The following is a 13,174-nucleotide window of genomic DNA, read 5'->3' as shown; positions in this document are numbered from 1 at the left end:
GGATCCTCTAGGGAAGAGTGATCATAGCATGTTAACATTTCAAGTTCAGTTTGGGAGCGAGAAGCTTGAGTCCCACACCAGTGTTCTGGACAAAGGTAACTACATAGGCATGAAGGCAGAGTTGGCCCTAGTGGGCTGGGCAGGAAGACTACAAGTTAGGACAGTTGATGAACCATGGCAGATATTCAATTCCTCCCAAGTAAAATATATTCCAAAAAGGAAAAAAGATGGTAAGAGGGGGAAAAAGCATTTATGGCTAAGCAAGGAAGTTAAAGATAACATAAAGGCAAAAACTAAGATATACCAAATTGCAAAGGTCAGTGACAGGCTGGAAGATTGGGAAACTTTTAAAGATCAACAAAAGATTATAAAAAAATAATAAAAAGAGCAAAGGTAAATTATGAAAGAAATCCAGCGCAAAATGTAAAAACTGATAGCAAAAGTTTCTACAAGTATGTAAAAGGAAAGAAAGTAGCTAAAGTGAATATTGGTCCCTTGGAGGATGAGACTGGGGAGTTAATAATGGGGAATGCAGAAATGGCAGAGACACTTAATCAATATTTTGCCTCAGTTTTCACAATGAAGGACACTAGTGCCACCCCAATATTAACAGGTAGTGCAGAGGGTATAGAGAAGGAGGAACTTCGAACAATGACCATCGCTAGAGAAAAAGCACTGAGCAAACTATTGGGATTAAAGGGTGATGAGTCCCCAGGACCTGAAGGCCTGCATCCCAGGGTCTTTAAGGAAGTGGCAGTGGAGATAGTGGACGCATTGGCTATAATATTCCAAAATTCCCTGGATTCTGGAAACGTTCCAGTGGATTGGAAAAATGCTAATATAACGCCCTTATTCAAAAAGGGGAGGAGGCAGAAAGTAGGAAACTATAGACCAGTTAGTTTAACATCTGTCATTGGGAAATTGTTGGAATCCATTATTAAGGAAGTAGTAATGGGGCATTTGGAAAGTCAAAATGCAATCCATCAGAGTCAGCATGGTTTTATGAAGAGGAAATTGTGTTTGGCTAATTTGCTAGAGTTCTTTGAAGTTGTGACAAGCAAAGTGGATAATGGGGATCCTATAGATGTAGTATATCTGGATATCCAGAAGGCCTTTGATAAGGTGTCGCACAAAGAATTAATACACAAGGTAAGATCACATGGAGTTAAGTGTAATATACTAGCTTGGATAGAGGATTGGCTAACCAACAGAAAGCAGAGTGTTGGGATAAATGGATCTTTTTCTGGATGGCAAGCTGTAACTAGTGGGGTGCCACAGGGTTCGGTCCTTGGGCCCCAACTATTTACAATCTACATTAATGACTTGGATTCAGGGATAGAAGGTACTATAGCTAAATTTTCAGATGACACCAAAATAGGTGGGAAAGTAAGTTGCAATGAAGAAATAAGAAATTTACAAATGGATGTGGACAGGTTAGGTGAATGGGCCAAAATTTGGCTGATGGAGTTTAATGTGGATAAGTGTGAGATTATCCATTTTGGTTGGAAGAATAAAAAGGTGACTTATTATTTAAATGGAGAGAAACTACAGAATGCTTCAGTGCAGAGGGATCTGGGTGTCATTGTGCATGTATCGCTGAAAGCTAGTATGCAGGTACAGCAGGTAATAAGGAAGGCAAATGGAATAGAGCATAAAAATAGAGAAGTGTTGTTGCAACTGTTCAAGGCATTGGTGAGACTGCACCTGGAATACTGTGCACAGTTTTGGTCCCCTTACTTGAGAAAGAATGTAGTTGCATTGGAGGCAGTTCAGAGGAGGTTCACTAGATTGATTCCAGAGATCCGGGACTTGTCTTATGAGGAGAGATTGAGCAGTTTAGGCCTATACTCGCTAGAGTTTAGAAGGATGAGAGGAGATCTAATTGAGGTATATAAGATGCTAAAGGGGACAGACAAAGTAGACGTGGAGCAGATGTTTCCCCTTGTGGGGCATTCTAGAATGAGAGGCCATAGTTTTAGGCTAAGGGATGGTAGATTTAACTCAGAGATGAGGAGGAATTACTTTTCTCAAAGGGTCATGAATCTGTGGAATTCACTACCCCAGAGTGCAGTGGATGCCGAGATGCTGAATAAATTTAAGGAGGAGACAGACAGATTTTTAATTAGTAATGTGTTGAAAGGTTATGGTGAGAGGGTGGGAAATTGGAGTTGAGGCCGAAATGAGATCAGCCGTAATCGTATTGAATGGTGGGGTAGGCTTGAGGGGCTGAATTGCCTACTCCTGCTCCTAGTTCTGATGTTTAATCTACATATAGATTGGACAAACCAAACTAGCAATAATACTGTTGAGGAGGATTTCCTGGAGTGTGTACATGATGATATTTTAGACCAATACATTGAGGAACCAACTATAGAGCAGGCTATCCTAGACTGGGTATTGTGCAATGAGAGAGGATTAATTAACATTATTGTTGTGCGGGGTCCCTTGGGGAAGAGCGACCATAAAATGATAGAATTGTCCATTAAGATGCAGAATGAAGAAGTTGAATCCAAAACTAGGATCCTGAATCTAAATAAAAGGAACTATGAGGGTATGAGGTGCGAGTTGGCAATGATGGATTGGGGAACCTTAATAAAAGGGTTGACAGTGGATAGGCAATGGCTAATATTTAAGGAACATATGCGTGAATTACAACAATTATTCATTCCTGTCAGGCGCAAGAATAAAATAGGAAAGTTGGCTCAACCATGGATTACAAAAGAAATTAGGGATAGTATTAGATCCAAAGAGGAGACATATAAAATTGCCAGAAAAAGCAGCAAGCCTGAGGATTGGGAACAGTTTAGAATTCAGCAAAAGTGGACAAAAAGATTGATCAAGAAGGGGAAAATGGAGTATGAGAGTAAACTTGCAGGGAACATAAAAACTGACTCTAAAAACTTCTATAAATATGTGAAGAGAAAATGATTAGCAATGACAAATGTAGGTCCCTTACAGTCAGAAATAGGGGAAATTATAATGGGGAACAAAGAAATGGCAGAAGAATTGAACACATATTTTGGTTCTGTCTTCACAAAAACGGACACAAATAAATACCCAGAAATGTTAGTGAACCAAGGGTCTAGTGACAGGAAGGCATTGAAGAAAATCAGTATTAATAATAAAAATGGTGCTAGAGAAATTAATGGGGTTTTAAGGCTGAAAAATCCCCAGGGCCTGATTACCTACATCCCAGAGTATTGGAAATATTGGTTGCATTGTAGGTCATCTTCCAAAATTCTATAGACTCTGGAGCAGTTCCTACAGATTGGAGGGTGGCAAATGTAACCCCACTATTTAAAAAAGGAGGGAGAGAAAAAACAGAGAATTACAGACCAGTTAGCCTAACATCAGTAGTAGGGAAAATGCTGGAGTCTATTATAAAAGGCATGGTAACAGAACACTTGGAAAGCATTAATGGGATTAGACAAAGTCAGCATGGGTTTATGAAAGGGAAATCATGCTTAACTAATCTACTGCAGTTTACTCAGGCTGTAACTAGTAGAATAGATAAGGGAGAACCAGTGGATGTGGTGTATTTGTATTTCAAGAAGACTTTTGTTAAGGTTCCACATAAGAGGCTAGTGAGCAAAATTAAAATACATGGGTTTGGGGGTAATATACTGGCACGGATTGAGAATTGGTTGACAGACCGGAAACAGAAAGTGGGAATAAATGGATCTTTTTCCGGATGGTAGGCGGTGACTGGTGGGGTACCGCAGGGATCAGTGCTTGGGCCCCAGCTATTCACGATATATATAAATGACTTGGATGAGGAAACCAAATGCAATATTTCCAAGTTTGCTAACACAAAACTGGGCGGGTTTGTGAGTTGTGAGGAGGATGCAAGGAGGATTCAAGGTGATTTAGACAAGTTGTGTGTGTGGGCAAACACATGTCAGATGCTGTATAACATGGATAAATGAGAAGTCATATATGCTTTGGTGTGAAAAACAGAAAAGCAAAGTATTATTTAAATGGTGATATATTGGGAAATGTGGATGTACAAAGGGATCTGGTTGTCCAGTCAACGAAAGTAAATAGGCAGGTGCAACAAGCAATTAGGAAGGTAAATGGTACGTTGGCCTTCATTACAAGAGGATCTGAGTTCTGAGGTAGGGATGTCTTACTGCAGTTACACAGGGCCTTGGCGAGACCACACCTGGAGTCTTGCGTGCCGTTTTGGTCTCCCTACCTAAGAAAGGATATACTTGGCATAGAGCAAATGCAGCGAAGGTTCACTAGGCTGATACCAGGGATGGCAGGACTGTCATACGAGGAGAGATTGGTTCGACTGGGCCTGTATTCAATAGAGTTTAGAAGATTGAGAGGGGATCTAATTGAAACATATAAAATTCTAACAGGGCTAGACAGACTGGGTGCAGGGAGGATGTTTCCCCTGGTTGGGAGTCTAGAACCAGGGGCCACAGTCTCAGGATACGGGACAGGCCATTTAGGACTGAGAGGAGGAAATATTTCTTCATTCAGACGGTGGTCAACCTGTAGAATTCTCTATCACAGAAGCTGTGGAGGCCAGGACACTGAGTATATTCAAGAAAGAAATTGATAATTTTTTGGATATTAGGGGCATCAAAGGGGAATGGAGAGGAAGCGGAAATAAAATGTTGAGATAGAGGATCAGCCATGATCATATTGAATGGTGGAGCAGGCTCGAAGGGCCAAATAGCCTACTCCTGCTCCTAGTTTCTATGTTTCCAGTGCATCTCGTAGATGGCACACACTGCTGCCACTCTTTGTGGAGGGAGTGAATATTTGTGGAAGGTGTACCAATCAAACGGGCTTTATCCTGGATGGTGCCAAGCTTCTTCAGTGTTGTGGGAGTTGCACTCATCCAGGCAAGTGGAGAGTATTCCAACACTCTCCTGACTTGTGCTTTGTAGATGATGGACGTGCTTTGGGGAGTCAGGAAGTGAGTTACTTGTCACAGGATTCCGAGCCTCTGACCTGCTCTTGTAGCCACAGTATTCATATGGCTGGTCCAGTTCAATTTCTAATCAATGGTAACTCCCAGGATGTTGATAGTGGGGGATTCAGCAATGGTAATGCCATTGAATGTCAAGGGCAATGGTTAGATTCTGTCTTGTTGGAGATGGTCATTGCCTGGCACTTGTATGGCGCAAATTTTAGTTGCCACTTGTCAGCCCAAGCCTGGATATTGTCCAGGTCTTGCTGCATTTGGACATGTGCTGCTTCAGTATCTGAGGAGTCGCGAATGGTGCCGATTTTCTCTGGGTGGTAAGGAAAGGATATATGGGGAAGCCCAGTGATCTGGGGGGGAATCCATCGAATGATGCAGTTTGATCTGTCTCTTTCAGACAGCTCTCTTTTATCACTGTCTTCAATTGAACATTCGTAACGAATGGTCAGAGCCAAGTTCAGTCTCTCAAACAGCTTTCTCTTTGGCGAGATTGGCGTTTTCTCAGTCCACATTTTACTGTAGCTCAGTTGGTCGCACTGCCACCTCTGAGAGCCACAGTTCTGGGTTCACCCCAGGGTCGGAGTTGTCCATGCCCGCTGGTGTTGGGCCTGTTCGGTGGCCTGAGTGAACAATATGGCGGGAAGGCCAGAAATCGGTTTCATGGTGTTGTTTGCGATTGTCCACTCTGCCTGTCAATAGCAGGCTGCGTTCCCCGCCATTGGACACCTGGAGCCTCATTGTAATATATCTGCATATCATCTGCATATCATTGATATGCCAGACTCAGCACCCCCCCCCCCCGCTCCCCCTGCCCCTGGCTGGATCGTCCACCCACGTTGGCAGGAAAACACGCCAGTGCAGAACACGTCTTGACAAGTGTAATGTGCAGCAGTGAGGACTTGGCCGCATCGCGTACATGTGAGGGGCAGGAGACACTGGAGCTCGGCATCGACGGCACACTGCAGGAACGTTCATGGCTGGGTGGGTTCTCACAGACACAGCTCGGCTGCAAAGCAGCTCACGGAAACTGGAAAGTCTCCATTGAGGGTCCGCTCACAACGGATGATGGTCGAGGGGGTGGAGAGGAAGGTCCAGCTGCGTTTGGGAGAGGAAGATCTAGGGTCCACTGGGAGAGGAAGAGGTGTTGGTGGGGGGGTGGGGGGGGTCGGTGGCGTGATGTTGGGAGGGGGAGTGAAGGTTAATGTGGATTGGGGAGGGATTTTCGGGAGGGAAGGGAACGCGCACGTTCAGCTGGACACCCATGGAGGGGAGGTGGAAGGTGATGCTGGGGGGAGGGGTCAGCAATGATGGGACAAAGGATAAAGGTGACTGGGGGAGGGGGAAAGACTGGGGAGCAAATGAAAAGCTGAACACCGCCATGCTGGCTAAAACGACAGTCATGGTGAACAAGATCAGGTGCTGCATGGGAGTGTGATCAGTGGGTGGGAGGAGATACAGGTCAGCTCAGATGGACAACTGAAAATGAACCCCAGCAGGCAGCATTGAAAATGCTCCGGACACTGAGGTGAGTGTGATAAGTGAAGGGTCCGCGTGCATGGAGAGTGCTTGCCCGAGGCTCTGAAAGGCCCTGCTCCACACACACACACACACACACACACACACACACACACACACTGTTCTCCCTCCAGAATCAGTCATTGGCCAGCTGCACTCTCTGCGGTGACAGAGGATGAGGTTGAGGGTCTCACTGGCAAAGGGGACTTTGAGGGAGAGGACAGCCTCTGAAATTCCTGAGTGGATGACCCAGGGATTTCCAGCTGCCGCTCCTCCTCCCTTCGGGTGCCTGGGGGCCCCAGCCTGACTCCTTGAGGGGAAGCAGCACCTGGGGGGGGTGTCGAGATGCCCTGTTTCCCTCTCGCGTCGCCATTGCAGGAACTCACCCACGGCTCCCGCGATGAAGCGCAGGTCTGTGCGCATCTCCACATTCTGCTCCATCCTCCCCATGGAGACCTCCATACAGACACATGGGGGCACCACTTCATCAGAGAGCAGGCGGACTCACTCCTCCGACTCGTGAGCCACTCTGAGGGCCTCCACCAGCTCTGTGTGATGTTCCCCCGCCTTCTGCTGACTGTCCAGGATGGGTTGGGAGGCTGAATCCAGAGGCTCATCATCTGACTCGGGCCTCATAGATGCCTCTTCCCCAGCAGCCCTCCGAGTGCCGGGGAGCTCGGCTGAACCTGCCTCCTCCTCCTGCTGTGGACATGAGTCCGAGTGGCGACCACCGGATTGTGAACCCGAGCCTGCTCTAGATCTAGGTCCCACCGAGGTGTGTGTCCCTGCGCTGGTGGAGGGTGTGGGTAAGGGTTGTGATGGGTCTTCCAGGCTGCTTATTTCCAGCTCTTCAATAAAGGAGGTGTCTTCTTGACTTGAAGACCTAGATGGAGCTGAGGGTCTGGCTGGCTGAGGGTGTTGGTCGTTTGGCAGAGCTCCCTGTGAACTGAAGTAAAAATAATTAATGCACGGCAGCAGAGTCAGAAGCAGGAGAGAGAGAGCACTCACAGTTGTGTTGAGAGAGGGATGATGTGGTGCAGGATCCTTACGAGTGTTTGCGCCAACCTCATTGTCACCACAGGCACGGTCCACACCCTCACCAGTCAGCGCGATGGCACACTCCTCAAAGTGAGTGAGGGGTCTAATGTGGGCCACTCCATCCCTGGTCTGGGACCCCTCCCTGCTGATGTGAGCCAGCTTCTCCTGCATGAAATAGATGGAGAGAGTGTGAGCAGGACACAGGGCACTGTGCGGAATGTTTGTGTGGTGAGCGGAGCCATGGACAGGGTGAGCTCCAGAGGATATGAGCCTGATGGGGATGTGAGGGTGTGTGTGAGAGTTAGTGGTGTTGTCCCTTGAGGTGTGAGATCCCTGTGGATGTGTGATGGGTTTGGGAGTGTGGGAGTTGAGAGCGATGAGAAGAGTGAGTTACCCTGGCGGAACGGATGAGACCATTCACCCTGTAGCGGCACTGGGTGGCTGTCCTCTTTTGCAGGGCATTGGCACTGACCACCACTGCCACTGCCTCCCATGCTGGTCTGGTGATGCCACTGCCCCTCCTGCTGGCGGAGCGGGGGTAGAGGACTCACAGAGGGCCTCCATGGTGTCCAAAAGGTGCTTGAGGGACGAGGCACTAAACCTGGGGGCTGCAGTTTTTTTGCCTTGGGTGATTTTGATTGGACTCAGGAGTTAGCTTTGTTCAGTTTTGCACTCTGTTGAAGAAGACACCATGTGGTGGTTTCCGGAGAGAGTGAGAGAGCGAGAGAGAGAGAGAGCGAGAGAGAGAGAGAGAGAGATGGCTTGTTTGTCTCTGCAGGGACCATTGTCTTTTGCCTTTCTTCCCACTTGCTAGAGTCAGTTTTCAAACTTACTTCTGTGTACTGCAGAGGTGGAATTCACCTAGCAAGTCTTGCATCCAAAGTCTATTTGCCTTTCATCTCAGAAGCCTTTTGACACATTCTGAGATATGAATCATCACAAGATGGTTTTTGGGGTGTTTGGTGGGTTGTAGCTGACTGGGTGGCAGTTTCCTTTGTCTTCACAGAAGCACAATGATTTAAAAGTCCTGTCTTTTCATTTTTCATGCGTGTCTTTGAAATGGACTTTGACATCCAGGCAGCCTCTCAGGGCAGGTCCCCCAGGACAATCCAGACAGAAACTTTCCAGAAGGGGTCACTTTACAGGATTTTTTACTGGACCTTTACTGTCACCTTTCGACTAGTGTCTTTTCTTACATATATAGATATATATTTAAAAAGCAAGTACTGCCCTGACTCTGGCGCCGTGTCAGTTGTTGTGACACTACGCTTCAAAAAGTACCTGGTTGGCTGTAAAAGTGCTTTGAGGTGGGCGGTGGTTGTGAAAAGCGCTATATAGATGCAGGGCCAGAATTTTACATTCGCCGTGTGTTGGGGGTGGGCCAATGTAAAATGACGCCCGATGATGTTGGCCGTGCATCCTGACATCATCGCGCTGTCTCGCCGTATTCCGTTCAGCGGGCGCGTGCCGGAATCGGCTGTGCGCCCGCCGATAATTGACGGGTCTATTGAGGCCATTAAACCGGCGGTTAACATGAACGTCAACCCAACGGTGGGTGGGGCAGGCAGAAAGGCCAAGCGGCCTTTACGTTGTTTTAGGAAACCTCATCAACGAGCGGGATGAGGTTTCTTAAAGCTAATAACGATTGCATGAAAACTTCCTCTGAATAATAAAAACCCATCTCACGTGACACAGTCATGTTCCATCGAATTTTTATTGTTTTTGTTTATTTATTTATTTTAAAAACTGCTTCAATCTCCCTGAGGCTGCTCCGCGCAGGCACAAGAGAGAGCTGGACCTGACTCTCCCTCCTCCCCCCCCACCCGCTACAGCCCGCATCTTACGCTGGGTGTTAATTGGCTCGCCCGCGTAAAATGGCGGTGCCAAGCCGACCTCAGGCGGGCAAGTCAGGTTCCCGACCCCTCCCACTCCCGCTCACTCCTGCCGAGCCTGCCCAACCAATGAAAAGCCTGGGCCCAAAGTCTTCCTTTTCTTTCCACCTGTGGCCATGGTGATGCCAAAGTTAATTTTGCTTCTCAGGTCGGAATGTAACAGAAGTTACCTCCTTAGTGATGCCTGGAGACTTCATTAGCAACAACCCATTTAAGGGATGTTATTCCCAATATATTTAGTGTAACGCTAGTAACTTAAATTACTCCCAGCACCTGCCAAAAGACCTGTACCCATTCATTTCCAGCTTGGATAATGCAGGTCCAAAATGTTCCTTCCAGCAGGAACCCTTGAACTAACCGTGAACCAACATCCATTAAAAAATGTGCAGACCTTATTCAATTTCAGATTTAATCTTAGACTATAATTAGAATTATAACAAATAATAACGCGACCATAGTCATTGTGTCTTATCAGGCTGAACTGTCAAAAAACTTCACACAATGAGTGACTTGCCATGTAGGGTAGATTGGGATCCATTTTCCATTAGAGCCATTGCAGAAATATCTCTGATCTGAGGAACTTCTTTCAAAATTGTTCCAAAAATACACCTTATTCGTGACATTTGTAAAGGTACGCTACAAAACATTTCAAATTGAAAATTACAGAAAATGCAATAAAATCAACTGTTCTCCAGGCAGCAGGTTCCACTCTGAGCTGCCTTGATACAATTGCAATGCTCTTGATAGTCCCAATACACGTTCCATTTCAGGCATACAGCCCGGGGTGGAGGGTGGGGTGGGGAGGGGGGGCGTCTACATGGTTTCCAGCTCCTCGGTGTACTATGGCTGAAAGGCCTTAGACAGCAGCTTTTCAGGAACTGTTAATCTGTTTTTTGCCAAGGTCCTAAATCTGGGATTCTGTCCCTAAACATTTCCGACTCTGTACCTCTCTCTCCACCTTTAAGATGCCACCGTAAGACCTATGTTCCCTATCCTAATAACTCCTTATGTGGCTTGTTGTCAAGCCCTGGTGGATGCTTGTTCCCGTGAAGCGCCTTAGGACATTTTGCTACGTTAAAGGTGCCATATAAATGCAAGTTGTTGTATTTGCTGGTGTTGGTCGAGAGTGGAATGTTGGCCAGTGCACCAAGAGAACTTTTTGAGTGGCAGGATCAAATATTAAAGCAAAATTTTGGTGGATCCTCTGTTTACCCTCTCACTCGGTCAGAGGCTGGGAATTCTGCGGTGACTAACTCGCCTCCTGACTCCCCAAAGCCTGTCCACCACCTACAAGGCACAAGTCAGGAGTGTGATGGAATACTCCCCACTTGCCTGGATGAGTGCAGCTCCATCAACAATCAAGAAGCTCAACACCATCCAGGACAAAGCAGCCCACTTGATTGACAACTCATCCACCACCTTAAACATTCACCCCCTCCATCCCCGACACACAGTAACAGCAGTGTGTACCATTTACAAGATGCACTGCATCAACTCATTAAGCCTCCTTAGACAGCACCTTCCAAACCCATGACTTCTACCACCTAGAAGGACAAGGGCAGCAGATACATGGGAGCCCCACCACCTGCAAGTTCCCCTCCAAGTCACTCACCATCTCAACTTGGAAATGTATTGTCGTTCCTTCACTGTCTCTGGGTCAAAATCCTGGAATTCCCTCCCTAACAGCACTGTGGGTGTACCTACAGCGGTTCAAGAAGGCAGCTTACCACCACCTTCACAAGGGCAATTAGGGATGGGCAATAAATGCTGACCCAGCCAGCGACACCCACATCCCTTGAAAGAATAAGGAAAGAAAAACCTTTCTTTTTCTTTCAATCAGTGGTATGGAAAGTTACCAAATAGGCATGAACAAACATGGAGTAACATGGATTATGGAGTAGTATAGAATAACATGGTTAACAGAGACAAATATGGAGTAACATGATTACCATGACTAAACCAGGAGTGTTAACCTGGAATAACATAGTTCGAATGAATAGACATGGTTCAGTGTGGGCTTCGCTAATATGAATTTGGTTTTGTTTTTCAGGGATCCATTGTAGCTGGAGGCAACACACCCGGGAAGCGATGGAAAAACCTCTATCCTATCTTGTGACACCTTCGACAAGTCCTTTATTTTACAGCATTCCAACACTTTCTGTCGAAAACGTATCCAGTAACAGCACCTCGGAGCCAGCAGGCAAACCCAGCGGAGGCGCCATACTGATCCCAGCCATATACTTCACTGTGTGTGTCATCGGACTCAGTGGCAACACTCTTGTCATCCACGTCATCCTTCACTACGCCAAAATGGAGTCAGTCACCAACCTCTACATCTTGAACCTGGCCATAGCCGATGAGCTCTTCATGCTAGGCCTGCCTTTCCTCGCCATCCAGAATGCCTTGTCCTATTGGCCTTTCGGCTCATTGATGTGCCGGCTGGTCATGACGGTGGACGGGATCAACCAGTTTACTAGCATCTTCTGCCTCACTGTAATGAGCATCGACAGGTACCTTGCAGTGGTCCATCCCATGAAGTCCATCAAATGGCGCAAATCCCATGTGGCCAAGATCGTCAACGCCATGGTCTGGGCTGTCTCCTTCGTGGTGGTCCTTCCAGTTGTCATCTTCTCAGATGTGAAGACCGGCATGCACACCTGCAACATCAACTGGCCAGAGCCCATTATCATCTGGTCCACGGCTTTCATCATTTATACAGCCACGCTGGGCTTCTTTGCTCCTCTGCTGGTCATCTGCATCTGCTACCTCCTCATTGTGATCAAGGTGAAGTCCTCTGGCAAGAAGGTGAGGGCCACTTCCACCAAGAGGAAGAAATCAGAGCGTCGGGTGACCTGGATGGTGGTCATCGTGGTGGCCGTCTTCGTCTTCTGCTGGCTGCCTTTCTACGTGATGAACATAGTCAACCTGGTGTCCACCATGCCCTCGGAGCCCGCCTTGGTGGGCCTCTACTTCTTCGTGGTGGTGCTGTCGTACGCCAACAGCTGCGCCAACCCCATCATCTACGGCTTCCTCTCGGACAACTTCAAGCAAGGCTTCCGCAAGATCCTGTGCCGCGCCACCAGGAAAGTGGACGAGAAGAACCCAGGCAGTAGAGGGACAAGCAACACCTTCTTGGAGATGCGGCATATCCACAATATTGCCCAGAACGTTCAGGCGCAAGACAGCCTGCTGGGCATCAGCTCAGAGCAGAAGATCCCCAACGAAATCTTACCTAACTCAGCCAAAAATGGGACACTGGAGATCAGTGACTTGTAAGCTATTGTGAAATATTGTGACTGCCCATGTTCCTTCTCTGTAGTCGAATCAATCTGAATTTATTAAACCTTCTAGGCCAATTCCCTTAATGGGAATTGCACTGCCTGGTATGGAGTTAACAGGATATATTAGGAGAGGTCCTTTTGCTCACACTGTGGTCCATGCCTCATTTAAAAGTGGGGCGGTGCTACAATTGGCGTCTGTGCCCCTAGTTTGTGGGTGTGGGGGGGTGGGGGGGGGTGTGGTGGGAGTGGGGTGGCAAAGGTCAATCAGGGTTCGGTGCCATGGTTTCCCCCAAGCTCTTGTGCTGCACCACAAGACAAGTGGGCATCAAGAAGCAGGGCCATGGGGCAGTTGTTAACCCAATCCCTAATATATGCCCCAGCATGGACTCTCACTGGGGCTCAGTTCCACAGTCACAGATCTGTTGGTGCCGAAGTTGAGGTTGGGTCCAAGTCTTCAGGAGGATGGGTGGGGTTGGGGGGGTGGGGGTGGTGGTGGGGAGGGGTGGACA

General features: G+C 47.4%; 1 protein-coding gene across 1 annotated transcript in view; it reads left to right on the top strand.

Moving 5' to 3' along the window:
* LOC121271671 (somatostatin receptor type 5-like) overlaps positions 1-12,779 on the top strand; it is a 37,580-nt gene extending 24,801 nt beyond the window's left edge. Inside the window, exon 2 of the mRNA XM_041177798.1 lies at positions 11,435-12,779. Coding sequence (XP_041033732.1) covers positions 11,473-12,660 — 1,188 coding nt within the window. The 5' untranslated portion in view covers positions 11,435-11,472 and the 3' untranslated portion in view covers positions 12,661-12,779. The remainder of the gene's footprint in view (positions 1-11,434) is intronic.
* The last annotated feature ends 395 nt before the right edge of the window (positions 12,780-13,174 follow it).

Source organism: Carcharodon carcharias, chromosome 31, assembly GCF_017639515.1.
Source record: "Carcharodon carcharias isolate sCarCar2 chromosome 31, sCarCar2.pri, whole genome shotgun sequence".
In the NCBI taxonomy this organism is placed as follows: Eukaryota; Metazoa; Chordata; class Chondrichthyes; order Lamniformes; family Lamnidae; genus Carcharodon; species Carcharodon carcharias.
The sequence above is the reverse complement of the archived record's forward strand: the minus strand, read 5'-3'. Positions and strand labels throughout refer to the sequence as shown.